This window comes from Jaculus jaculus, chromosome 1, assembly GCF_020740685.1.
Source record: "Jaculus jaculus isolate mJacJac1 chromosome 1, mJacJac1.mat.Y.cur, whole genome shotgun sequence".
NCBI classification, from domain to species: Eukaryota; Metazoa; Chordata; class Mammalia; order Rodentia; family Dipodidae; genus Jaculus; species Jaculus jaculus.
In genome coordinates, this window is record NC_059102.1 from 178,581,757 (window position 1) to 178,607,264 (window position 25,508).

The window sequence follows — 25,508 nt, forward strand, 5'->3', positions numbered from 1 at the left end:
CAACTTCAGGTTCCTATCTGGACTGTAAAGGACTTGCAATTAGATTTGCCTTGAGCCGGCCACGTCTCCAGACACGTTGATGGAGCTGCTGTGTTCCTGGGACCGATGGGACAAGGGACGCTTGGGCAGCTTCATCATTATTCATCGAAGTAACAGACCAGAGCCGGGACCATGGTTTCCAGTCCCTCGTCCGCAGCCGGTGCCAGTCGGCACTCCGCTATCCAAAAGTGCTGGCGGCACGCGCGCGCGCCGCGAAGAAGTTTGGGCCGGCCCCCGAGCCGTCGCCCGGCCCGCCTGCGGATTGGCTGGACGAGAGCGGCGTGTACTCACGCCCCCTGTAGAGCTTGGGCTGCTGACGTCCTGCTTCAGCCCCGCCGGGTTCTCATTGGTCTAGATCGGGTCAAATCACTCCACTCCTCCGCTGTTCGTGGCCCTGCCGTGGCTGGCCGGTTCGCCTGCCTTCTCGGCCTCGGATTGGCCCGCGGTAGCACCCGTCGGCCGCGGTTGTGTCTGGGAAGGAGAGAAAATGGCGGCGGAGCCGAGCAAGACCGAGATCCAGACTCTTTTTAAGCGGCTTCGCTCAATTCCAACCAACAAGGTGCTTGAGCAGGAGGGACGCGGGTACTGACTCCAGCCGAGTGGGGCTCTCCTGCCCCGCTGTGGCCAGGAGGAGGGAGGGGACGGAGGGGGGAGGTTTTCCCTGGCCTCTCGGGCCTCGACCCGGGCTCTGTGACCATTAGCTCCTCGCCGCCTCCACTCAGGCTTGTTTCGACTGTGGCGCCAAGAGTCCGAGTTGGGCCAGCATCACGTATGGTGTGTTTTTGTGCATTGACTGCTCCGGAGTGCATCGCTCCTTGGGCGTCCACCTCAGCTTTATCAGGTGGGTTCTGGGCGGGCGAGAGTGCCCCCACCCGGACCGTTCCGAATTCTGGGCTTGGAAGCTCACTGTGGGAGGGAACCGCTTGTGTGGGCTTCTTGTCACAACATTTGGATTGAAAACCCTTCTTTCCTTCATGGTCGTTGCGAGACTCAGCTCAGGTTTTGTTTGTTTGGGGTGTGTGTGTGGGGGGGAGGTTATTGGCACTATGTTGCAGATGATAAATTGGCCGGATAGGTCTCTAGTGAGTCTGATCGTCTTTAAGGGGAGAGCCAAACCCGAGACTTCATACCTGAGAAGGCGACCTGCTTTCAGATCTAGGGACATAATTAGTACCTTTTGGGATAGGGGACTAGAGAACAAAGCTTTCAAGCACCGGGCAGAGCTGAGGAAATAGGGCAGTGACTGGTTGTTTCCTGGACATCCATAGCCGACCAAATGACAGGTGTAGTCTTGCTAGGGAAGCACGCCCTGGTATGTGCTGTTGGTGACACATGGCCATTGTACACAGGTCCACAGAGTTGGATTCGAACTGGAACTGGTTGCAACTGAGGTGTATGCAAGTTGGCGGGAATGCCAATGCGGTAAAGCTTCTTTTATCTTCCCCCATTCTTTTTTTCCCCAATATATATTTTTTAAATTTACTTATTTGAGAGAGAGAGGGGCAGATGAGAGAGAGAGAAAGGGCACACCAGGGACTCTACCCATTCCAAACGAACTCCAGATGTATGCCCATCTTGTGCATCTGAGTGCTGGGGAATCGAACCTGAGGTCATTTGACTTTGCCGGCAAGTGCCTTAACTGCTAAGCCATTTCTCCAGCCCTTTCCCCGTTCTTTTGCTTGCATACTAACTTAACTTTTCCTGACTTCCTAAGCAGTTCTTAGGTTTCTTTATCCAGAGTGTTCCTGACTGTATGATACCACCATATACTGATTTCTAAACTTAGAAAATTGTCATGACACCCTCCAAAAGAGCTTCAAAGTCAAACTGAACTGGCAAGATGCTCTTGGACAAAGTTCAGGGAGTTGAGACTTCCACAGTCATTGAGGCCTTGTTCACTCCTGAAGAGAGAACAACTGGAGGGGGCAGGGTTGAGTGAAAGCAAGGCTTCATTCAGTCCTCCCTGGTATTTCATGTAGGAATTTTGGAGGCTGTTGCTTCTGTGAAGAACTGCTGCTGTTGGTAGTGCATCATTGCATATGAATGATAACCCAGCAGTTTAAGAGTATCTCCTGTAGCCAATAGTTTTGTTCTGATGAGAACACTTGTACTTACCCTTGACTCTGTAGACTGCCTTTTTCCGTCAACATGGATGTGTGGCCAATGATGCCAACACCAAATATAATAGTCGAGCTGCCCAGATGTACCGAGAGAAGATCCGGCAGCTGGCGAGTGCAGCCCTGGCTAGGCATGGCACGGATGTAAGTGGCTGCATTGGGGATGGTAGGGTAGGGCTATTTAGAACCCCGAGTCACAGGGTCTTCTTCCTTTTAGCTTTGGATAGACAACATGAACACTGCTCCCAGTCACTCACCAGAGAAAAAGGAGTCTGATTTCTTCACAGAACACACTCAGGTGAGTACCCACAGGGGACATTTCCCCCAGCTGTTCCTGACAAGTGGTTTATTTATCCAGTCCCAAGACCTTTTGTGATCATGGTATAGATTGCCTTTGCTTAAGTATGATTTTAGAGAATATCTGCCCCCCCCCCATTGGTGACTACTGGGTAGGTCCTGGAATAGTAGTGTGATGAAATCCTTGTTAGGAGTGGATTCTGTGTACTTGGGGGATGCAGAGGAGAAGCTTGAAGGGTCAGGTCTCAGGAGCCCCAAACAACTTTCCCTAGATTTTTCAGAAAGGAACTGAAGTGGGGGATATTGTGAAGATTGCCTCCATTGTGACTCACCTTTGTGAGGATGGTTCCCCTCTGTTGGCCATGGACATGAAGTCCATGTCAGTTAGCATCCCTGCTTCTCTACTTGGCATTTCTTTGATGTGGCTAAGTCACTTAACCTGTCCAAACTTCATAGGGCCTGTAGTGATAATTCAGTCTGTTATGTAGCCCCTAGATGTGTGCTTGGCACATGGTGAGTGTAAGAGTTATTAGTGGTTTTTCAATTAGGGGAATAGGTTCTGGCAATAAACAAATAACTGGGGAAGGGGAGGCTGGTGTTCCTTGCATCTTTCTTCCTTGGTGAAGAGTAGCTGTAGTCTCATTGCTAACCTCCAGTCTTCATAGCTAGGAGTAGGGTCTTGTACCCATAGGTACTTCCAGGTTCTTGGTGCTCCTTGCTAGCTGAGGACTCAAAGAGGCTCCTGTGATTTTGCCTCCTTTTCAGCCCCCTGCCTGGGACACAACAGTCACTGAGCCTTCAGGGACCCAGCAGCCAGCCCCACATGCAGAGAGCAGTAGCCTGACACGTGAGTTCATCATAGATTCTAACCCAGTGCCCTGCTTCTGGGAAGAGCTTTGGGATTGGGAAAGGACTGTTTAAGGAAAGGGGATGCCCCTACATTTTGGGTGGAGTAGGATTCATTTCAGTCACTTGGAGGAAGTGGTGGACATTTATCTTTTTATGGCAAACTAAGGAAAGTCAATGACTCATGTCCAACAACCTCCCTTAAGGAAGATTGCAGAATATTAGTTAGACACTCATACCTAACTTCTGTTATTACATCCTCAGAGCCTGAGCATGGACCCAACACCGACCTGCTTGGCACCTCACCCAAAGCCTCTCTGGGTATGACAACTGGCAGGTGTGGGATGGTTGGGAGAGGATGGGCCTTAACTGTTTGTTCCACATCTCTGCTGCCTGATGATGGGAGCTGAAGCCACAACAGACTAAGCACTTGATATCTCTGGAGTGTGGACTGGGATTGAAGTCCTGTTTGCAACACTGACTTCAGTGCTGAGCCCTTTAAGTTGACAAATCTGGGTGGCTGCCTCTTGAGTGTAAGGCTGGTGGGAAGGCTACCACTGGCTCTGGACACTAGTGCCTGGTACCAGGCAGGGTTGGCCTGTTTTGTCCATAATGAAGTGTGGGATAGCCCTGAGCTACGGATCGTTAAGAGTCAATACTGTCTTTTCAAAGCCAGTGTCTGCGCTGTCCTTCAGCTCTTTCTACTCTCTCTCTCTTCATTGGCCTGCAAATTTGGTTAGGGTAAATAATGCCTTTGCTGACCTTGGTTTATTTTGTTGACTCTTGGGGGTGGGGCCAGGAAGCCAGCAGAGGGATTGTCCAACTGATCCCATGAGAAGGCTGGCATAGCTTGGTTTGAAACAGGCTTTGTACAGGCCTCTGAGTTAGGGCACTATATAGAAATTCTGGGTAGGCCTTTGTAAGCCACAAGTGTGTTTCTCCTCCAGAGTCCATGTGTCTGTCACCTAAAGGGGCCCCTCCTGCCAGAGGTAACCAGCAGTGGCTTGAACGTGGTCACTGCTTGCCGGCTGTCTGCTCTGGGGCTGGCAGAGGCTAGTGTTCAGCTGCTGCTCCTGCCTAACAGTCCTCACTGTGGTTCTGGTACATTGTCTCTGGTGCTTCAGAGCTAGGCTCCTGTTGTAATCTGCTGGATGTCAGTAAGCTCCCCTGACCTTGTCTGTCTTTGGTTTAAATACTCTTGGTTGAAACTGGTAGTGACAGCTTTGCCTTCCCCTGCCTGAAGCTATTGTCTTTAGACATTCTTGTGAAAGTGCATGGTGTCCACTAAGCTGCTGTCTCTGACCTTCCTTTGTCCTAGCTCATGCCTATCCTCTTTCTCACACAGAACTGAAAAGCTCTATAATTGGCAAGAAGAAGACAGCAGCAGCTAAGAAAGGGGTAGGTGGGGAGAGGCAGAATGGTAGGGTGATTTGGAGTTGAGAGTCAAGACTGCCTGGTTTCCCCTACCTTATCATGTTCTGGCCATGTGACTGGCAAAGGTACTTGTCTGAACCTCATCTGTGAAAAGAATTTAAAGATACTCACCTTCAGGGGGCTGGGAAGTAAGCAAGATCAAGCACATATGGTACTTAGTAGAGTGCTTGGCACACAGCAGGCCCTAACTGCTGTCTGAGAGCCCTGGGGAGAGGGGCCCGTTGTGAGGCAACCTCATACTTAGCTCTAGCAGAACCACCCTTCTCTCTCAGCCATGCTCATTGGGCTCCTGCTTCCTTGAGAGTATTGCTACAGTGCCCATCCAGGGAGGGAGCTGAGGAAACCTGTTGGCAAGTACCCATGGCACATGGTTCTCTCTGTAGCTGGGTGCCAAGAAAGGCCTAGGGGCCCAGAAGGTGAGCAATCAGAGCTTCAGCGAGATTGAGCGGCAGGCCCAGGTGGCAGAGAAGCTCCGAGAGCAGCAGGCAGCTGATGCCAAGAAGCAGGCGGAAGAGTCTGTGTGAGTGTTTGCTACAGTGTCCCTGGGTTATGTGGGGGTTGGTGAAGGGTAACCTGGGTGGCAGCCTCTGACTGGTCATATTTCTTGTAGGGTTGCCTCTATGCGTCTGGCCTACCAGGAGCTCCAGATTGATCGTAAAAAGGAGGAGAAAAAGCTACAGAACCTTGAAGGGAACAAGCGAGAGCAGGCTGAGAGGTTGGGCATGGGCTTGGTTGCCCGAAGGTGAGGCTGAGATCCAGGTGTGGCAAGGAAATGCCATTGTTTTCCTGGGAACCAGTACTGGTCCTACCCAGCATATCAGGGTTCTTTGCTTAGTCTTCCTACAAGGCTGAAGAGATGATTTTTTTGTCTTAAAACTCCTAGTAGAGGGCTAGAGAGATGGCTTAGCTGTTAAGTTCTTGCCTGAAGTCCTAAGGACCCTGGTTTGAGGCTCAGTTCCCCAGGACCCATGTAAGCCAGATGCACAAGAGGGCACACGCATCTGGAGTTCATTTGCAGTGGCTGGAGGCCCTGGCGTGCCCATTCTCTCTTTCTCTCTCTGCCTGTCTTTCTGTTGTCTGTCACTCTCAAATAAATAAATAAACAAAACAAACAAAAGAAAGAAAGAACTCCTAGTAGAATGGTGGCCCATATTAGTGAACCAGGGTCAGGTGCTATTTCACTTCATGCTATGTTGATGTTTATTAATGAAGTTGCTGTGGGTATGTTAAGTGGTAAGACAGTTCTTTATTTTCAAGACCTCCCTGAGAACTTGGAGGTCTTTTAATGTGTCTATAGTCTCTGTTTACTAAATGACATTGGTTCTACCATATGCTATAATACCTCAAATGACCCCCACACATTCAAGTGCATTGGTCAGTATCCTTTCTATTTCAGAACTGCTGAGTTTGTGTTGCTGGGCTTTTCTTAAGTTTAGAAAGATTTGGTTTTAGAATATTATAGAGCACACCAGAAGGAAAGAAGGCAAAACTCCTGTCAAGCAGGATGGGTCCTAAGTTGGTACCCCTGCTGTGGTTTCTTAACAAAAGCAAGTGCTGATCAGTTATCTGTTGCATTTTGTGCTACACTGTGAGTGATATCTAGAGGTTTCAATAGTAGATTTTTTATCTTTTAAAAATTGGAATATCTGGGGGCTGGGGATGTAGCTCAGTTAGAGTGTTTGCCTAATGCCTGAAGCTCTAAATTTGATAACCAGTACCCCGAAAAAGTCCAAAAACAAGGGGTGCTGGACAGATTGCTCAGTGGTTAAGGCACTTGCCTGCAGAACCCAAGGACTTGAATTTGATTCCCCAGTGCCCATATGGGAGCCAGGTGCACAAAGTGGTGCATGTGTCTGGGGTTTATTTGCAGTGGCTGAAGGCCCTGATGTGCCCATTTTTAAAGCCTAGAAGGGGAAAATCTTAGCTGTAGTAGCCTATATTAAGAGGTGACTGCTCTTTTCAAGGAGGCATGAGCTTATTAGATGGACTTATTTACTCAGATATGAAAGTAGTTTGTAGGAGGAGGCGTTAGGTTCTTTGTACAGATGAGAAAATTGAGACTCAAGAGTTATTAAGCAACTTAAAGCTTGCATACCTAGTAGCTGGTAAAATTATATTTTGAAAGCAAAACTTCTTTTTGTCGAAGCTGACCTGGAATTCACTATGTAGTTTCAGGCTGGCCTTGAACTCCAGGCGATCTTCCTACATCTACCTCCCAAAAGCTGGTATTAAAGGTGTGTGCCACCACATCCTGTTCACAAAACTTTTATTCTAAATTCAGTAATTTTTTAAAAGTTTTTATTAACATTTTCCATGATTATAAAATATATCCCATGGTAATTCCCTCCCTCCCCACCCTCAGTAATTTTTTTTGTCATTAGTGTTCTACTTCTCTAAAAGAAGAAAAGTCTGGGTGTTTTCATTTGATTGTTTAGACATGAGTTGATGGTACTAACTTATTCCTTGTCAGTCTGTATGCTATTAGTGTAATGACAGCTAATTGCTGAATCACAAGGTTTTCTTTTATCTTTTTTTTTTTTTTTTTTTTTTGAGGTAAGGTTTCACTCTAGCTCAGGCTGACCTGGAATTTACTATACAGTCTCAGGGTGGCCTCAAACTCATGGTGATCCTCCTACCTCTGCCTCCCAAATGCTGGGATTAAAGGCGTGTGCCACCATGCCTGGCTGTTTTTCTTAATATTTATTTGAGAAAGAGAGGGAGGGCAGGAGAGAGAGAGAGAAAAAGAGGCAGATATAGAGAGAATAATGTGCGAGGGCCTCTAAGCCACTGCAAACAAACCCCACACACATGTATCACCTTGTGCATCTGGCTTACACGGGTACTGGGGAATCGAACCTGGGTCCCTAGGCTTTGTAGGCAAGTACCCTAACTGCTAAGCCATCTCTCTAGCCCCCCTCCTTTATTCTTTTAAACAGAATTTGAATCTGGCCTAGTTACAAAATTTCACTCTTTGGGGTTCTTGGAAGCTATCGTGTTTTTTTTCTTTTGAGGTAGGGTCTAGCTGTAACCCAGGCTGAACTGGAATTCATTGTGCAGTCTCAGGGTGGCCTCGAACTCACAGTGATCCTCCTACCTCTGCCTCCCAAGTGCTAGGATTAAAGGTGTGTGCCACCATACCCGGCTATAGATATTTTTTAATGAATTTATTTAAATTAATTCTGAAAGTGCATCTGTGGATTCTGACAGAGAAGTGAGGAGGCATCAAGTGATACTGCCTGCTGATCCCAGGGATTGCGGGTACATCCAGGTCTTAGTGCCTCAGCCAGATTCTGTGCTAGGAAATGCTCTTCCTATTTTATTTTATTTTATTTTGCCTTATTCCTTCATTCCTCTTTTTGTAATTTTTAAAAATGTTTATTTGCTTATTTGAAAGAGGGAATAGGCATGCCAGGGCTTCCAGCCACTGCAAATGAACTCCAGATGCATGTGCCCCCTTCTGCATCTGGCTTACTGTGTCCTGGGGAATCAAACCTGGGTCCTTTGGCTTTGCATGCAAACGCCTTAACCGCTAAGCCATCCCTCCAGCCCTTTCTATAATTTTTTTCTCAATTTTTATTAATATCTTCCATGATTATAAAAAATATCCCATGGTAATACCCTCCCTCCCCTCACTTTCCCCTTTGAAATTCCATTCTCCATCATATCCCCTTCCCATCTCAATCAGTCTCTCTTTTATTTTGATGTCATGATCTTTTCCTCCTCTTATGATGGTCTTGTGTAGGTAGTGTCAGGCACTGTGAGGTCATGGATATCCAGGCCATTTTATGTCTGGAGGGAGCACGTTGTAAGGAGTCCTACCCTTCCTTTGTATAATTTTTTTAATAAAATATTTTATTTTTACTTATTTGAGAGAGAATGGGCATGCCAGGGCCTCCAGCCACTGCAAACCAACTCCAGATGCATGTCTCCCCTTGTGCATCTGGCTTACATGGGTCCTGGGGAACTGAACCTGGGTCCCTTGGCTTTGCAGGCAAGTTCCATAACTGCTAAGCCATCTCTCCAGCCCAAAATTTTTATTTATTTGAGAGAGAGGGAGGGAGGGAGGGAGAGAGGATATGGGCATGCCAGGGCCTATTGCCATTGCCAATGAACTCCAGATACATGCACCATTTTGCACATTTGGCTTTATGTGCTTACTGGGGGAGTGATTCTGGCTGACAGGCTTTGCAAGTAAGTGCCTTTAACCACTGAGCCAGCTCCCTAGCCCATGCTGTCCTTTTTGCATGTGTGGCTAGGAGTTGATGTTAACAAGGGAGATAGATCTGAGTCTGGTAGCGCATGCTTGTAATCGCAGCACCTGGAAGGCTAAGGCAGTAGGACCTCTAGACCCAGGTTAGCCTGAGCTATATAGCTGGGCTATGTGGCCAGTCTATGTGAGAAAAACAGGATAGGGGAACAGAGGGAGGGCGGGGGAGAAGAAACTGAGAGATTCTCATATGGCATACATTATTAAAACAGGACTGGTCCAATGCTGTCCTAGACAGGGATGTGGGGAGGCTGGAAGAAAAGGGTATGGATGTTGTCTGGGGAAGCAGACCGAGCATCTGGGAAGTTGCTCGTGAGCAGCAAGCTGATAGATGCTTAGCACAATCTCATGTCTGCTCTACTTTCCTACACAGCTCCATCTCCCACTCTGTATTGTCTGAGATGCAAGTGATCGAGCAGGAAACGCCAGTTAGTGCAAAATCTTCCCGGTCGCAGCTGGACTTGTTTGATGATGTTGGAACTTTCGCCTCTGGACCTCCAAAGTAAGGCTGTTGCAGGAACGTAGACTGGACAATTATGTTCCTTGCCAAGCTTATTGGAGCCATTCTGCTATTTCCCTAGGTACAAGGATAACCCCTTTTCCTTGGGAGAAACTTTCGGTTCCCGCTGGGATACTGATGCATCCTGGAGTATGGACAGGGTGGAGGAGAAGGAGCCAGAAGTGACCATTTCAAGCATCCGGCCTGTTTCAGAAAGGTAGTGTGGACCGGAGCATCACTGTCCTGTAGAACTTTTTGTGGTTGAAATATATAGCTACACTATCCAGTATAAGTGACTTCTAGCTACCTTTGTGGCTGTTAACACAAAAAAGTAGCTAGTACTACAGAGGAACTAAATTTTGAGTGTAATTCAATATAATTTTAGCCACATGTGTGTATTATTAGTGCCGGGATTGGTTTTGGTTTGAGCTGTGCTTTATCACTGACACTTGGCATCTGTTTTTCTGGTGGGAAGGGACTGATTTTTCTGTTTCAGTCCTGCTATCCCTCTCAAAGGATGTGTGCCTCTGGTCCTTGTACTGACTGATTACAGTGCTGGGATCAAACCAAGGGCTTTGTATGTGCTAGGCAAATGCTGTGCCACCAAGCTATACTTTTGGCCCCTTATTTACTTTTTTTTTTCCCCAAATTTTTATTAACAACTTCCATGATTATAAAAAATACCCCATGGTAATCCCCTCCCTCCCCCCACTTTCCCCTTTGAAACTCCATTCTCCATCTTATCCCCTCCCCATCTCAATCAGTCTCCCTTAATTTTGATGTCATGATCTTTTCTTCCTCTTATGATAGTCTTGTGCAGGTAGTGTCAGACACTGTGAGGTCATGGATATCCAGGCCATTTTGTGTCTGGAAGGAGCATTTTTTTTTTTTTTTCCATTTTTCAAGGTAGGGTTTCACTCTAGCCCAGGCTGACCTGGAATTCACTGTGTAGACTCAGGGTGGCCTCGAATTCATGGCAATCCTCCTACCACGGCCTCCTGAGTGCGGGATTAAAGGCGTGCACCACCACACCTGTCTTCTCATTTACTTTTTAAAACTTCATTTCCTCTTATTCTGGATAATGTTCTGTTGGTTAAGTTATCTGTAGGACATCATTTTGTAGAATGGGAACATAAATAACCATCTCACGGGGCTGTTGGAAGGGTTAAATCTAATGAAAGTTGTAAACCCTCTAGCTCAGAGTCTGCATCTTCAGTGTCGAGTGGCCATGCCTTTTTGACTATAAGCATGCTTCTGAGAGTGAAAGCAGGTAGTACCGTAACTAATCATAGCAGCAGAGTAGGTATGAGCTAGGAAAACGGTGTCATGTTGACAAATAGTGACTAGGATTATTCAGGTGGCAACAGTGGCAATGTGGCGGCCTGGTCCTTGATGAAGCCGTTGATGGTTTGGATCATAAGCTTAGAGCTCATCAAGCCTATTTCCACTGCATTTAATATAAGTAATTTAGGCTCTCTGTGATGGACTAAAGTATGATGAAGGGAGAGGGATTTCTGGTAACCCTGTGGAGGGTCTTGGTCAGGGGAGGAGGTCCTTGAGTCCCAAAACCACAGACAGAATAGGACATGGGAAGCCAAGGTCAAAAGGTCATTAGTTTTTTTGTTTGTTTTTGTTTTGTTTTTTGAGGTAGGGTCTCACTCTAAGTGAGGTTGACTTGGAATTCACTATGTAGTCTCAGGGTGGCCTTGAACTCACAGCAATCCCAGTGCTGGGATTAAAGGTGTGTGCCCAGCTTCTCCCCTGCCCCCAAAGGTAGGGTCTTATTCTAGCGTAGGCTGACCTGGAATTCAATATGTAGTCTTAGGCTGGCTTCAAACTCACAGCAATTCTCCTGCCTCAGCCTCCCAAGTGCTGCAATTAAAGGTGTGACATTTTTTAAAACCTCTGAACTCTCCTTCCCCTGATGATGTGAAGGGTCAGAGATGATGTACATTGGCCCCAACAGAGCTACAACCCGGAGGGAAGTGGAGAGTCGGAGCTCAGGTCTTGAATCCAGTGAAGCACGTCAGAAGTTTGCAGGAGCCAAAGCCATTTCATCTGACATGTTCTTTGGGCGAGAGGTGGATACTGAGGTCAGTGGAGTTGGCTACTTGGCAGCAGCAGGTACATGAGCTTCCTCATAGTTTGGCCAGAATCAGTTCTTTGAACACTGACAGAAAGATTCCCCAGATCTTGTCTTTTTCCTTCTTTCCTTTCCTTCCCTTTTTCTTTCTTTCATGCTATTTATTCATGTATTTGCAAGCCAGGAGAGAGAAGAGAAAGAGAATGAGCATGCCAGGGCCTCCAGCCACTGCAAAGAAACTCCAGATGCTTGTGCTGCTTTGTGCATTTGGGTTTACATGAGTACTGGGGAGTCAAACTCAGGTCATTAGCCTGTACAGGCAAGCACCTTAACCACTGAGCCATCTCTCCAGTCCCAGATCTTGCCTTTTCTTAACACAGTATGAAGCCAGGTCTCGGCTACAGCAGCTCTCAGGCAGCAGTGCCATCAGCTCTTCAGACCTCTTTGGGGACATGGATGGAGCTCATGGAGGAGGTAGGGCCTCACTGAGGTGGCAGACACTGGCAAGACCTGTGAGCATACCTGGAGGACCCTACTAGCTGGGAAGGGCTCCTGAAGGGCTCTCAATCACTTTCTCTTTACTTTCACAGGAAGTGTATCTCTGGGGAATGTGCTTCCTACAGCCGACATTGCCCAGTTTAAGCAGGGTGTCAAGTCTGTGGCGGGCAAGATGGCTGTGCTGGCCAATGGTGTGATGAATTCTTTGCAGGTGAGGCTGGGCTGCTGGACCTGGGAAGGGGTCTAAAGAGAAGTGTATGGAGGTCTGCCTTCTACTGCACTCAGATACTGCTTCTGGGTAGCCATAGCAGCCTTAAGGAGACATTTGCTTTTCTGGGAGGGGTCTTCCTCCCAGCCCTGTACTGTGCTCGCCCTCTCCCTCAGGTTTTTACTGATTTGTCCCAGCTTGTCATCTCTGCTGCTCTCTCTTCCCTCCTGGCTTTGGTTAGATGTAGGGGGTCCTCCCCCTTGTTGAGTGCCTCCCACCTATAGGGGGCCCTCAGTTCTGCTGTGGGGTGAGTTGGGAAGGCAGTGTGCATACTGGCAAACTCTTGCAGGTTACAGACTAACTTGTTTTTTCTTCTCCCTGCTCCCAGGATCGCTATGGTTCATACTGATCCAGGCTCCGTGGCTCAGGCTTGTGGTGGTGACAGCAAGAACCCCATGATTCCCAGGCTAAGGACGCTTGCCTTGTGGAACTGGGGATTTGTTAACTTTCTGTGTGTGGTGTGTGAGTGGGGTGGCCTTGGAGGATCTTGAGTGAGAGGAATGGTCAACATCAGCACTTGTCCTCCACTTGTGGATTGAGCCTCTTTCCTCATCCCTCCCACACCCTCCCCTCTGTGCTAATGTTCTCTCCAGTCTTGCCCCAAAGCTGCTGCTCACTTGGCCTGCTGCACTGCAAGTGAGGGGAGGAGTTCTCTTAGGATGCTTATTCAGGGTTCAGCTCTTCCTCAAGTAGGGAAGACGGGCTTTTGCAGGCTCTAGGATCCTTCTAGGTGGTCTGGGGGCTTGGGCCTCCACCCTCTGGAGACAGGGGAGGCCAATTAAGCGTTGAGCTGTAGATCAGCCCTCAGGGAGAGGTTCTAGACTTGCCACTGCTCTTGTTGCTGCCAGTGGCCTCTTCTTAGTGCCAGGAGAAGATGGGGGAGGAGAAGGACCTTGGTGCCTTAATAAGGGCTAGAACCTTTACCTGGCACCTTTGGGATCAGCATGGAGGCCTTAGTGATCTTCCCATGTCACCACCATCACTTGGAAGCTGACTTCTGCTAGGTGTCTCAGAGGCCTTCCCTGCTGGTACTGTTGGCCATGGTACCTTCTGTCCTTGCCTGAGAATCTCTGCCTGCTTGGGGTCTCATGTGCTCTGTGTCCTAATGGGATGCTGTGAACCTGCTATTGACTGTGGAAGCTGAGGCCATGAGAGACAAAAGCAGGCCCCTGGGGCTCAGCTTTCATCCTCTGCATCATCCTGGGTTTAGGGGGCCTGGACAGCACCCCATCAGAGAGCTTGAGGAACCTGCACCTGCAGGTCCTACCCTCTGGCAGCTGGGCCACACACTGTGTCATCCTTGGTGCCATCTTCCCCTGCCATGCTGGCAGTCTGGGCCCAACCCTACCTGTGGATTGCAGGTTGGGCTCCCAAGCAACACAGACCACTCTTCCCTCATCCCTCCCCCAGAGGGACATGACTTTCTTTCAGGACTGTTTGTATTGGAACAAAGTGGTGTCAAAATAAAGCCCCCACGGGGCCCTATGGATCAGTGTCCTCTCCATCCTGCCTCCCTGCCCAGTGTGGCCCTTCGCTCACTCTCTGGGTTCCCACCGATACAGGTTGGGCGTTGGTGCCAAAGCTGAGGGCACTCTCTCCAGGGCCTCCAGCTTGCCTCTTCTCTGAAAGCCAAAGACCCCTGGCTCCTTGCCCCTGTGCTGCCGCGGGGTCCGGTACAGCCTCGACCTCACCACCCTGTTGCACGTGGAGGAAAGAGGTGGTGTTAGTTGGCCCTTTAGTTCATCTGCAGAACCTTAAGGTTGAGGGCAGTGAGCCACCGTGGCAGTCCTGTATCTCACCACAGCAGGAGGCAGGACTGGGAATATGTTTTTCATCAGAGTTGGGAATTTATTTTGTAGTTATTATTATTTTTTTTTTGAGAGAGAGTCTTGCTAGCCTAGGCTGACTTGGAATTCACTATGTAGTCTCAGGTTGGCCTCGAACTCATGGCAATCCTATCTGTACCTCCCAAGTGCTGGGATTAAAGGCATGTGCCACTACACCCAGCTTATAATTTATTTTTTGAGACAGTGTTTTCCTGTGTACCTCAGACTGGCCTTCAAACCCTGTGTAGCTGATGCTGGCTTTGTACTTGGCACTTGTCCTGTCTCAGCCTCCCAGGTATTGGGATTACAGGCTTGTGCTATATTTCCTGGCCTGAAAAAAAAAAACAAAAAACAAAACCTTATTCAGATTTAAATAAGAGGACAGCTAAAGAGCTCCAAGCCAGCGCTTTCCAGTGTGGTGTGGCTCCAGCTCTGGAATCATCTGGAGTGTAAATGCATGTTTCTGGATCCCATTTCAAGCTTTGGTAGCATGGGGTTCAAGCTATTTGATTGTTAGCAACCCTCCCTGTGATTCTGCAGTACACTATGATTCCACAATCCTTTTGGAAGCCACCTGTAATTATCTAGTGGCTGGTCTTCACAGTAAGGAGCCCAAAAAAATACATGTCCAGTAGTGGTGGCATTGGTTTCAGATGGGGTGCCCTTTGCCTGGGGCTCTAGGTGAGTTTTACTTTATGGAGGACTTCCCACCCCACTGAAGAAAGGTGAAGACCACCTTACCTTCAAGTTTTAGGAAGCTCACACCCATGAGGGCTTTTTGGTGTGCAGCTGTGCTAAGCTGGGGCTGGGCTAGGCTAATACTTAATGAAAGCCTGGCTGGAAGGCTCTGCAGCTCTAGCCCTTTGTGGCCAGGGACTTGGAAATGGGAACCTGGCCTTGAATCATTCCAGTGGTGTACACCTCTATAGGAGGCAGCCTCTTTCAGTTGAGTTGGGTCTTAGGTTACAGTGACCCACAAGCCCCACCTCCCATCCAGCCAGAGAAGCGCCCAAGCCCAGACACCCTCCTGTTCCCCAGCCTAGTTGGCTTTAGATTCACCACTTGCCAGACACAAGGGACTTTTATTATTTTCAGACTTAACTATTTGACACACAAGTTACAAAGCAGATTTTTGAAAGTGAAATTCTTGCCCACCCCCTCCATTATCCCAGCTAGTAGCGCATTTCTCCAGCAGGCCTTATGTTTTTGCCTTATATTATCACCTTTGACCGCACAAGGCCCACGCTACTATTCTAGTTCTCCCTTTCTGGAGCTGCTGAGATAATCCTTCCTGGGACTGTCAGGCTGGACAGAAGGGTAAGAAGGGCTGCCAACAAGAGTATGGTCAGTCTCCTTCCCAGTTATGAAGTACCCTCAGGATAGCCTCAACTTAGGGCTGTCAGACCCAGGGGATAGGGTCTATGAAATTTTTATGGTCGCTGTTTGCAGGTCTCCTGGCTAGGCTGTTACTCAGCCTTTTCTCCAGCAGAGAGCAGCACAGCAAGATGCTGAACGGGAAAGCAAGGGCAGGGTGGGAACAAGGTACAGGACACAGGCAGGTTTCCCCCCTTCAGAGTCCTCAAGTCTCAGACTCATCTGTCTCTTCAGTGGAACCATCGCTCTCTGTGTCCACTTTACGGGAGTGATGGAGGGGTCTCCATGGGGAGCCAACCCGGGAAGAGGTCCGGGAAGGGAGACAGCTGGCCTCTGAAGTGGCATTGACCAGGCCTGGAACTTGAGCCAGCCTGAGGGAGGGAAAAACCCCAGGACAATGAGATGCCTTCTGTCAGAGAGCAGGACCACCATTCTCACTTGGGCGGTGTGTGTGTGTGTGTGGGGGGGTGTTATGTGTGTAGAGGCCAGAGGTCAATATTAGGTGCCTTCCTCAATCACACTCCACCTTATTTTTGAGACATGGTCTCACAGCCTGGAGCACACTGATGGGGCAAGACTAGCAAACCCCAGCAATCTTGCTGTCTCCCCCCCACACCCCCCAGGGATTACAAGTGCTTCACATGGCACCTGGCTAGGGCTTGGACTCATGCAAACACATTAGAGACAGTGATCTCCCCAGCCCAGCATCTCACTCTTACACAAACTCCCAAAGACGAGGACCTTTGCCCTTCGTTGACACAAAGCCCATCCCTGACCAACAGGGGTTACAGGTAAGTGCTGCTGTCACCCACAATGGGGCAGTCACATCTGACAGGTTGGGCTCCCACAAGGGGGCAGCATCTTCCCACTTGACACTTACAGCCGGTCCAGCTCCTCATCCATGGCTGGGTCATGCATCAGGTCCCCTTTGTCAGGCAAAGCTCCTGGGAGGCAGGGATATAAGGTGTAGTCACAAAACAACCCAAGAGCCCTTTGGCCACGCAGCAGATGCCTCTGTGCCCCTCACCCTCGTGTCTGCCTAATTACTGGCCATGGAGGGGCTGATCTAAATGAGGGCTGCTGAAGGAGCCCAAATCCAGGTAAGGGACAAGAATAAGTCTTGAGTGACACTAAAAATTTACTGAATCATTCTGAATCGGGGCAATTAAAAACTTCCCAAAGTGATCACTCCTTTTTTGCATGTGTTTTTTTGAGGAGGGTCTCGTTCTAGCCCAGATGATCTGGAAGTCACTGTGTAGTCTTAGGGTGGCCACCACTCCTGGCAAGGCGATCCCTTTCCAAGGTTAGATGTGGTTTGTGAGCTGATATTAAGGGTGTAGTTGCTGAGGCTCCAAGTGCTAGACTAAAACGGATAGGGTCCAGGTTAACCCTAAAGGTTAGACATTATCTAGGTGTGTGTCCCAAGGTGGGGTGGCAATTGGAGACATGTTAAAAATTACTATTTCTAGCCGGGCGTGGTGGCGCACGTCTTTAATCCCAGCACTCGGGAGGCAGAGGTAGGAGGATCACCATGAGTTCAAGGCCACCCTGAGACTACATAGTTAATTCCAGGTCAGCCTGGACCAGGGTGAGACCCTACCTCGAAAAACCAAAAAAAAAAAAAAAAAATTACTATTTCTGCTGGGTGTGGTGACGCACCCCTTGAATCCCAGCACTCGGGAGGCAGAGGTAGGAGGATCGCCGTGAGTTTGAGGCCACCCTGAGATGACTGCTGAGCTAGAGTGAGACCCTACCTCGAAAAATAAAAAATAAAGCTATTTCTGGGTTCTGTCCTGAAGTCTGGTACTGCACTCTTTCTGGGTGGGTTTCCTTAGCTAAAAGGGGATGGGCTGATGCTGCTATTGGGAAAACTGAGAGGAGTTCCTAAGGAGCTGTTCTCAGTGGGTGGGAAGGAAAGGCTGAGTGTTTCCCATAGCTCTCAGAAAATCCTGGCAGGAGATGTGTGTGGATGGTAAAAACAAAGCCTCCAACACAGTACCTGGGCCACTGTGGTGAGCATCTAGCAAATGTTAACTTTTTTTCCCTTGATCTCATCTCCTTAACTGGCAAAGGGAGGGAATGCTGTGTGTCTCTTTGAGAACCTCTTGAGGAGAAAAACAAACAGTAAGCCCTTAAAACTCCAGCAGGAGAGGCTTCCTGGCCCATGCAGTAGAGTGCAGCACACATTGGGGAGGCAACCAGTGAGGATAAAAAGACAGGCAGGAAGACCAGGCCAGGGCTGCCTGCACTCTCCCTCTCTTTCAGGTTGATCAGACTTCTTGTTTCCCAAGCTGGGAACAAATACCTCCCAGACATACCTCTGCCCTGTTTTTAACTGGAGTTCAGGTCTCTTTGATGTATAATTTCCAGAGCCACTGGGTAGACAGCCCTGGGTCTGCTCAATTATAAGTCGCTCCCCAGAGCAGAACCAGGGACTCTATGGGGAGGGGAGGGGATAGGAGGGGAGGGCTAGGCTAGCCACCTCAGCACCTGCTTCATTCATGTTGGGCAGGGCCTGGGGAATGAGGTGGTCCCTTACACAGAAACGTGTGTGAGAGGCTGGCTTGGCCACACTTTGGCTGTGCACACTGTAGCAGGGGCTTGGAAGATGGCTCAATGGTTAAAGGTATTTGCTTACAAGGCTTACAGGCCAGGGTTCAATTCTTAAGCCACCCACAGTGATCCAGCCAAAAAAAAAAAGTGGCAAGCGTTAGCAGCAAGAGGTACTGGTATGCCCCTCCCACTTATATGTGCAAGTAAATATATTTTTTAAAAAGTCAATACAGGCTCGGCAGTTAGGGCACTTGCTTGCAAAGCATAATTGTGTGGGTTCAATTCCCTAGTACCCATGTAAAGCCAGGTTTATGCACCAAGTGGCACATGTGTCTGTGCTACTTTACAGTGGCAGGAGTTCCTTTGCAGTGGCAGGAGGCGCTGGTGTACCCATTCTCCACCCCCTTATACATTTAAAAAAAAAAAAAAAAGAGTGAATGCAGCCTGGTGTGGTGGCGCATACCTTTAATCCCAGCAGATCTAAGAGGATCACTGTGACTTTGAGACCAGCCTGGGACTATAGAATGGGTCCCAAGTCAGCCTGGACTATAGTGAAACTATCTCAAAAAACAAAAACAAGGGCTGGAGGGATGGCTTAGCAGTTAAGGTACTTGCCTGCAAAGCCTAAGAATCCAGGTTCAATTCCCCAGGACCCACATAATCCAGATGCACAAGGTGGCTCATGAGTCTGGAGTTTGTTTGCAGCAGCTGGAAGCCCTGGAGTGCCCATTCTCTCTCTCTCTCTGCTTTTCTCTTTCTCTCAAATTAATTAATTAAAAAGAAAAAGTCAATGCAGAGCTGGGGCATCCTCCTTCCCCCATTAGGCCATGTGTGCTGATCAAGGCCAGATGCTACCTGTGTCGTGGGGGTGGGTGGTGGGATAAGCTAGTCTCAGTGAACTCTGCTTACCCAGTGCTTGGTTGATTCCATGATGCTTTGACAGGGCCACAAGGAATCCATAGAAAGTCAGCTTCTGGACGTTGCTCAGAATCTCTTTGACAAGCGCTGGAGGAGGGCAGCTAAAGGAAGCACATAAACACCAGACTCAGAGACTAGTAAGTGTGCGTGCCATCTTTTCATCCACACCTTCAGGCTTAGCTGGCTTCAGGCATTGTTGGAGCCCTACAGCCTAGAGGAGGACAGGAGGTCTCAAGGAGCAAGGCTCTACCTGAAATCAAGGACTGTGCTGTATACTAACTGGGATTTTGGCCTGTTGATTTTTGTATTTTGTTTTCTGAGGCAGGGTTTTACTCTAGTTCAGGCTGAGCTGGAATTCACTATGTAGTCTCAGGGTGGCCTTGAACTCACAGTGATCCTCCTTCCTCTGCCTCCTGAGATTAAAGGCATGTGCCACCACACCCGGCTTTCTCTCTTTTTAATGCAAGAGCAAGAAGGAGAGAGAATTGGTGTGCCAGGGCCTCTAGCCACTGTAGTTGAACTCCAGATGTATGTGCCACCTTGTGTGTATGTGTAACCTTGGGCACTTACATCATTTTGTGTATCTGGCTTATATGGGATCTGGAGAGTAGAACATGGATCCTTAGGCTTTGCAGGCAAGCGCCTTAACCATTAGGTCATCTCTTCTGCCCGGCTTGTTGGGTTTTGCAGTGCTAGGAATGAAATATGCTAGGCAAGTGGTCTGCCACTGAGTTACATCCCCAGCTCCCTAGCTAGTGCTTATACAAGTGGAATAGAACAGCTACTAGTGACAACCTCCTTGGCTGAAGGCTGTGTTCCTCAGGGGACTGTGCCACACAGGGCAGCTTAACCTTCCCTTTCTGTGGGTAAGTTTGGAACAGTGAATGCTCTTTCTGATTAAGAAGTTGAGACTAGTCTGTTCCATGGTAAGCTGGTCTTGCCCAGGTGAAGGTGCTATGCTCTAAGTGGGACAACTGGAAAGCCTTTCAGCTGCAATCTGCTTTGGGAGCAAATGGCTCTGTCCTAATTTCAACTGTGGCCAGCTTGGGCTATGGAAGCCCTCTCTGAACCAATTAGAATACCCTGCTAGAAACTTGTGCCCAGACCTGCAGCCTGAGTTTCCTTAGGGTCTCTGTACCTATTTCCCACCTGTACTTGTGCCGGTCACACAGGTTTTCCAGGCACTGGTAGAACAGCGATGCCTCCACTCCTTCCAGCATGCCAGCCTCGCCCAAGGCGGGTCGCTGGTAGTGTTGCCCACTGGATGATGTTGGCACAATCACTGTATTGGGGTTCTTGCCTGACAGCAGGTCCTGATAGATGACAGCCACATTGTCCAGGAATTCTGGAACCATGGGAATAGGAAGGCAAAGTTTAGTTGAGGAACACCTATTTCGTCTCTTCACTGTGTCCTCCCTTCCCTGTAGCTCAGCCCCATCCAGCCTTAGTGCAGACACTTCAACAACTGGTCTGACTGCAGTCTCGAGACATGACACCCACATCTGTTTCAGCTCAGATGTGCCTTCCTGGGCAGTTGTTCCTAGACTAGGTGAGAGCCTTCACCACATACCTACAGTGCCCTGTCCTTTAAAACTATTTTTTTATGCAAGAGAGAAACAGAGAGAATGGGTGTGCCAGGGCCTCCAATCATTGCAAACAAACTCCAGACATATGTGCCACCTTGTGCATCTGATTTACGTGGGTACTAGGGGAATGAACCTAGGTCCTTAGGTTTCACAAGCAAGTGCCTTAACCACTAAACCATTTCTCCAACCCATCCTTTATTTTACTTTATTTATTTGCAAGCAGAGAGAGAGAGAGAGATAGGGAGAGGAGACAAACAAAGAGAGAATGGGCATGCTAGGGCCTCTAGCCACTGCAAATGAAACTCCAGATGCATGTGCCTCCTTGTGCATCTCGCTTACATGGGTACCAGAGAATCAAACCTAGGTCTTTTGGCTTTGCAGGCAAGTGCCTTAATCATTAAGCCATCTCTCCAGCCCCCATTTCATCTCTTAACACATACTGCAGTGCAGCAGCCTAAGAAGGCTGCCCAGTCCTTCCAGGTGTGCTGTGAGAGGTCTGGTAGGTAGGGTGGGGTTGGAGTTGGTGTCTCCTGAACATGGCTTCTTTCTCCCTTGGGTCCAAGAGCTTCAGAGGAATAAGAAATAGATGCCTGGTGCTACTAGGAGCAGATGGCAGGACCTCGGGCTCTAGCTCTTGCCTGAACAGCCCGTGGGCTGACAACAAGTCAACAGAATGAGGTGCCTAAATGAGGCCAGAGCTAGCTGGGACCACCCGCTGGCGGGAAGGCCATTTCCAGGCTCCAAGGACAGCTTTCTATTTATTGGAAGAGGCCTTTTTACAATTTTCTTTATGGATACTGTAATTTCTAACCCTCACATTCGATATGATGTTGCTTTGTTTGCATTTGTACTTATCCATCTATTTTTATTCCATCTGACTCCAGAAGGGACTGAGGGACACAGCTGGTGTGAACTGGGGAGCAGAGTGGAAGTGTGAGGCAGAACTAGTATGTATTATTGTTCTTTGAGAGATGGGGCCCTCATCATGTTGACTAGGCTGGCCTTGAACTTCTAGGCTCAAGCCATCCTTGTGCCTTAGTCTCCTGAGTAACTTAGTCTACAGGTGTGCATCACTTCAGCCAGCTGGGTGTGCGCTTATTAAAAACTATGAGGCCAGGTCCAGTGGCACATGCCTTTGATCTCAGCACTTGGGAGGCAGAGGTAGGAAAATTACTGAGTTTGAGGCCAGCCTGAGATTGCATAGTGAAGTCCAGGCAGGTCAGCCAAGGCTAGAGGGAGACCCTACCCTGAACAACAAAACAGAACAAAAAGGCTGTGAGTTTGGCAGAATGTATGTCTATTGTGACCAAGGGCTAAGGAGATGGTTAAGAGCATTGGCTTTGGAGTCAGCCTTCTGTGCAAGCCTGGGCTCCATCTCTGTGGAGCTGTTTGTGACTTGGGCTACTTAGTTCTGTAAGCTTATCTCTCAGGCTGTTGAAAGGATTAAAATCCTTAGTACTATTACTGAGACATAATAAATTTTCAATAAGGAACAAAGAATCCTAAGGATGCTACTGTTGTTCATCATGTAAATGACTCTGTTAGACTGCTGATTGGAAATTGTTTTTTATTCACTGTATCAGGAGGTTAAAGTAGGCCCCACAGATTGCATCTTGTGATCACCAGAGCAAATTAGATATCCGGTTAGAGGCCCTTGGGGAAGCATGCCCCACAAGGAAGTGGGGAAGGGAAAGATGTATGCCAGGCACACAGATGTGAGGGAGAACAGAGTAGGGAAGGGAGACATGGTCTCAAACAGGAGCCACATGGGGCCCAAAACCTTCTCACCTGAATAGTAAAACTGGATCTGGAAGGCAAAAAGGAAATCTGAAAAAGACATCAAGCAGTCCATGGCATCATCCATGAGCACGATCCTGAGGGGAAAGAGACTATGAGAAACAGAATGTGATTATGTGTACTTGAGAAGAGAAAGAGTGAGCTGTTTCAGGGCCTCTAGTCTCCCCTGGGGTAGCAGCACATTTTGGAGAGCAAGCTCCTCCCAGGCACCTTACTTCTCCATCAACAGGCCTCTGCTACTGACATGGCCTGAGCACACTGCACCACAAGCAGGCTTCCAGTTCAGTCTCAGTGGCACCAGCTAGTGGATGGAGCATGGGCAGAGGGGCAGGGTTGAGGCAGCAAAGACAGGGTACAATTGTAACACAGCCAAGATTTCTTTTCATATACTTAAGCAGTAAATTCTTTCATTCTGCAGTGAGGACCGTTAAGTTCAGAATAAATACAGCTGATCAGAAAAGGCAAAAAAGAACAGCCAAGAGGTTTAAAGAGGTCTTGGCAAGTGACAATGAGATTTAATAAGCTACCAAATGGCCAGAACAGCGACAGGCACCTCTACCCTGGGATGGGGGAAGAGAGAGCAACTCTGCACTTTAATTTCTTTTCTTTCTCTTTTTAAAAAACATTTAAAAATATTTTATTTTTATTTATTTACTTATTAGAGACGAGAGAGAGAGAGTGTGTGTGAGAATGGGCGCACCAGGGCCTCTAGCCACTGCAAACGAACTCCAGACCCATGTGCCACCATGTGCATCTGGCTTATATGGGACTTGGAGAATCAAACACGGGTCTTTAGGCTTCGCTGGTATGTGCTTCAACTGCTAAGCCATCTCTCCAGCCCTTCTTTTTTTTTCTCAAGGTAGGATCTCACTCTAGCCCAGGCTGACCTGGAACTCACTCTGTAATTCCAGGCTAACCTCGAATTCACATTGATCCTCCTGCCTCAGCCTCCCTGAGTGCTGGGATTAAAGTGTGTACCACCATGCCCCTGCAACTTTGCACTTTGAGAGGGTCATAGAACAAACACACCACAGCTTCAGATGTCTTGGAAGCCACTCCTCACAGTGAGTACCTCCTGGTTTTTATTTTAAACATTTTATTTATGTACTTTATTTATTTGAGACAGAGAGCTGGAGAGAAAGTGGCCTATAGCCATTGCAAACAAACTCCAAACACATGTGCCATCATGTTCATCTGGCTTTCGTGGGTCCTGGAGAATTGAACCTAGGTCCTTAGGCTTCACAGGCATATGCCTTAATGCTAAGCCATCTCTCCAGCCTACCTCCTGGCTTTTTCCTGACTCTACTCCCTTCCATTGAGGAGGAACCCAATTAATGAGCAAGGAAACCAGACCAAGGTCATGTTCATACTCTGCTCAGGACCACATCTGAGGGGGACAGGAAGAAAAGGAAATTAGCACTCATTAAGTTCCATATGTGTGCCAGGAAGGGTGCCAAACTTCTCTACTGGGATGGAGCTGGGGTTCCGATCTGTTTCTGATTGGGCCCTTCTGGTTTTATCTTTTTTAACTTAAAAAAAGTTTCATCTTTGAGAGAGAAATAGAGAGGCAGATAGAATGAGTGTGTCAGAGCCTCTAGCCACTCACTGCAAATGAACTCCAGACACATGTACCACTTTGTGTATCTGGCTTTTTGGGAATTAAACCTGTAGGCAAGTGTCTTAACTGCTAAACCATCTCTCCAGCCTTTTGTTTGTTTGTTTGCTTTTAAGCTGTTTTGTTTTGTTCTCATGTCTTTTCTAAATCTCTACTTCCTTGAGTCAGAGGGTTCCTAAATTGGCAGCTGGACCAGGCTGAGAGAGAGCCAGCATTTCTCACTTCTGGGAAGGGACTTTGTAGAGACTGCAATGTGAATGGTACCCCTGCCCTGGAATTGAGCAAGGCCTTAGTTTCAGATCTCCTGGAAGAGAAAAAAAGGTAACTAGCTTATCTAACTAGGAATAGAAACAGGGACCATTTACTGAGCACGCTGCTCTATTTGGCTACATTCATTACATTTTATCCCATAGTATTCTGTGAGGTTGCTCTTGCTATTGACATTTTGCAGGTAAAGGGTTTTGTATCCCAAAGGAATCAGCTTAAGGACACACACAGCCTGTGAATTTGCATGACTCCACAGCCAAACACTTTTATTAGCTCACACTGCTTCTTTTTGGTTCTTCTAGGTAGGGACTCGCTCTAGCCCAGACTCACCTGGAATTCACTATGTGGTTTTTGGCCTTGAACTCATGGTGATCCTCCTACCTCTGCCTCCTGAGTATTGGCATTAAAGGTATGTGTACCCATTTTCACACTGCTTTTTTTTTTTTTTTTTTTTTTTTTTGATTTTTTGAGGTAGGGTCTCTCAGGGTGGCCTCGAACTCATTATGATCCTCCTACCTCTACCTCCCAAGTGCTGGGATTAAAGGCATACGCCACCACGCGCGGCCACACTGCTTCTTCTTCTTTTTTTAAATTTTTTAAAAATATATTTACTTGGGGCTGGAGAGATGGCTTAGCGGTTAAGTGCTTGCCTGTGAAGCCTAAGGACCCCGGTTTGAGGCTCCATTCCCCAGGGACCCATATTAGCCAGATACACAAGGGGGCGCACATGTCTGGAGTTTGTTTGCAGTGGTTGGAGGCCCTGGGGCACCCATTCTCTCTCTCTCTCTGCCTCTTTCTTTCTGTCGCTCTCAAATAAATAAATAAAAATAAACCAAAAAATTAAAAAACATATGTATTTTATTTATTTATTTATTTGAGAGAGAGAGAGAGAGAGAGAGAGAGAGAGAGAGAGAGAGAGAATGGGCGTGCCAGGGTCTCCAGCCACTGCAAATGAACTTCAGATGCCTGCGCCTCCTTGTGCATCTGGCTTACGTGGGTCCTGGGGAACTGAACCAAAGTCCTTTGGCTTTGCAGGCAAATACCTTAACTGCTAAGCCATCTTCTCCAGCCCCACACTGCTTCTTTTAACACAGCATAGAACACTAGCATATAAATTTTTAGTTTCTGGGGATAATTTGCTTTGTCTTTTTCCCATCTATATCTTAGTGCTCTATTTTTTATGTTTTCTGGGCAGAAGGAAAGCTGCCTCCACCACCTGGGTAC

General features: G+C 48.1%; 2 protein-coding genes across 2 annotated transcripts in view; one reads left to right on the plus strand and one right to left on the minus strand.

Moving 5' to 3' along the window:
• The first annotated feature begins 430 nt into the window (after positions 1-430).
• Positions 431-13,840, plus strand: Arfgap2 (ADP ribosylation factor GTPase activating protein 2). The gene is made up of 16 exons (XM_004657218.2): positions 431-598; positions 762-880; positions 1,389-1,461; positions 2,169-2,300; positions 2,374-2,454; positions 3,219-3,300; positions 3,564-3,620; positions 4,645-4,697; positions 5,117-5,253; positions 5,344-5,475; positions 9,374-9,502; positions 9,582-9,716; positions 11,466-11,592; positions 11,963-12,056; positions 12,173-12,291; positions 12,677-13,840. Exons 1-16 carry the CDS (start codon positions 527-529, stop codon positions 12,695-12,697), a joined length of 1,563 nt encoding a protein of 520 aa, XP_004657275.2. The 5' UTR covers positions 431-526; the 3' UTR covers positions 12,698-13,840.
• Positions 13,841-15,236: 1,396 nt separating this feature from the next.
• Positions 15,237-25,508, minus strand: part of C1H11orf49 (chromosome 1 C11orf49 homolog) — a 270,359-nt gene continuing 260,087 nt past the window's right edge. Inside the window, exons 5-9 of the mRNA XM_004657220.3 lie at positions 22,394-22,479; positions 20,169-20,364; positions 19,011-19,120; positions 16,429-16,492; positions 15,237-15,919 (exon numbers count right to left, since the gene is read on the minus strand). Coding sequence (XP_004657277.1) covers positions 15,754-15,919; positions 16,429-16,492; positions 19,011-19,120; positions 20,169-20,364; positions 22,394-22,479 — 622 coding nt within the window. The 3' untranslated portion in view covers positions 15,237-15,753. The remainder of the gene's footprint in view (positions 15,920-16,428; positions 16,493-19,010; positions 19,121-20,168; positions 20,365-22,393; positions 22,480-25,508) is intronic.

Coding starts and splice junctions, on each gene's coding strand:
- Arfgap2 (XM_004657218.2), top strand. CDS start 527: ATGGCGGCGGAGCCGAGCAAGACCGAGATCCAGACTCTTTTTAAGCGG. Junction 599..761: donor GCTCAATTCCAACCAACAAG/GTGCTTGAGCAG, acceptor GCCTCCACTCAG/GCTTGTTTCGACTGTGGCGC. Junction 5,476..9,373: donor ATGGGCTTGGTTGCCCGAAG/GTGAGGCTGAGA, acceptor TTTCCTACACAG/CTCCATCTCCCACTCTGTAT.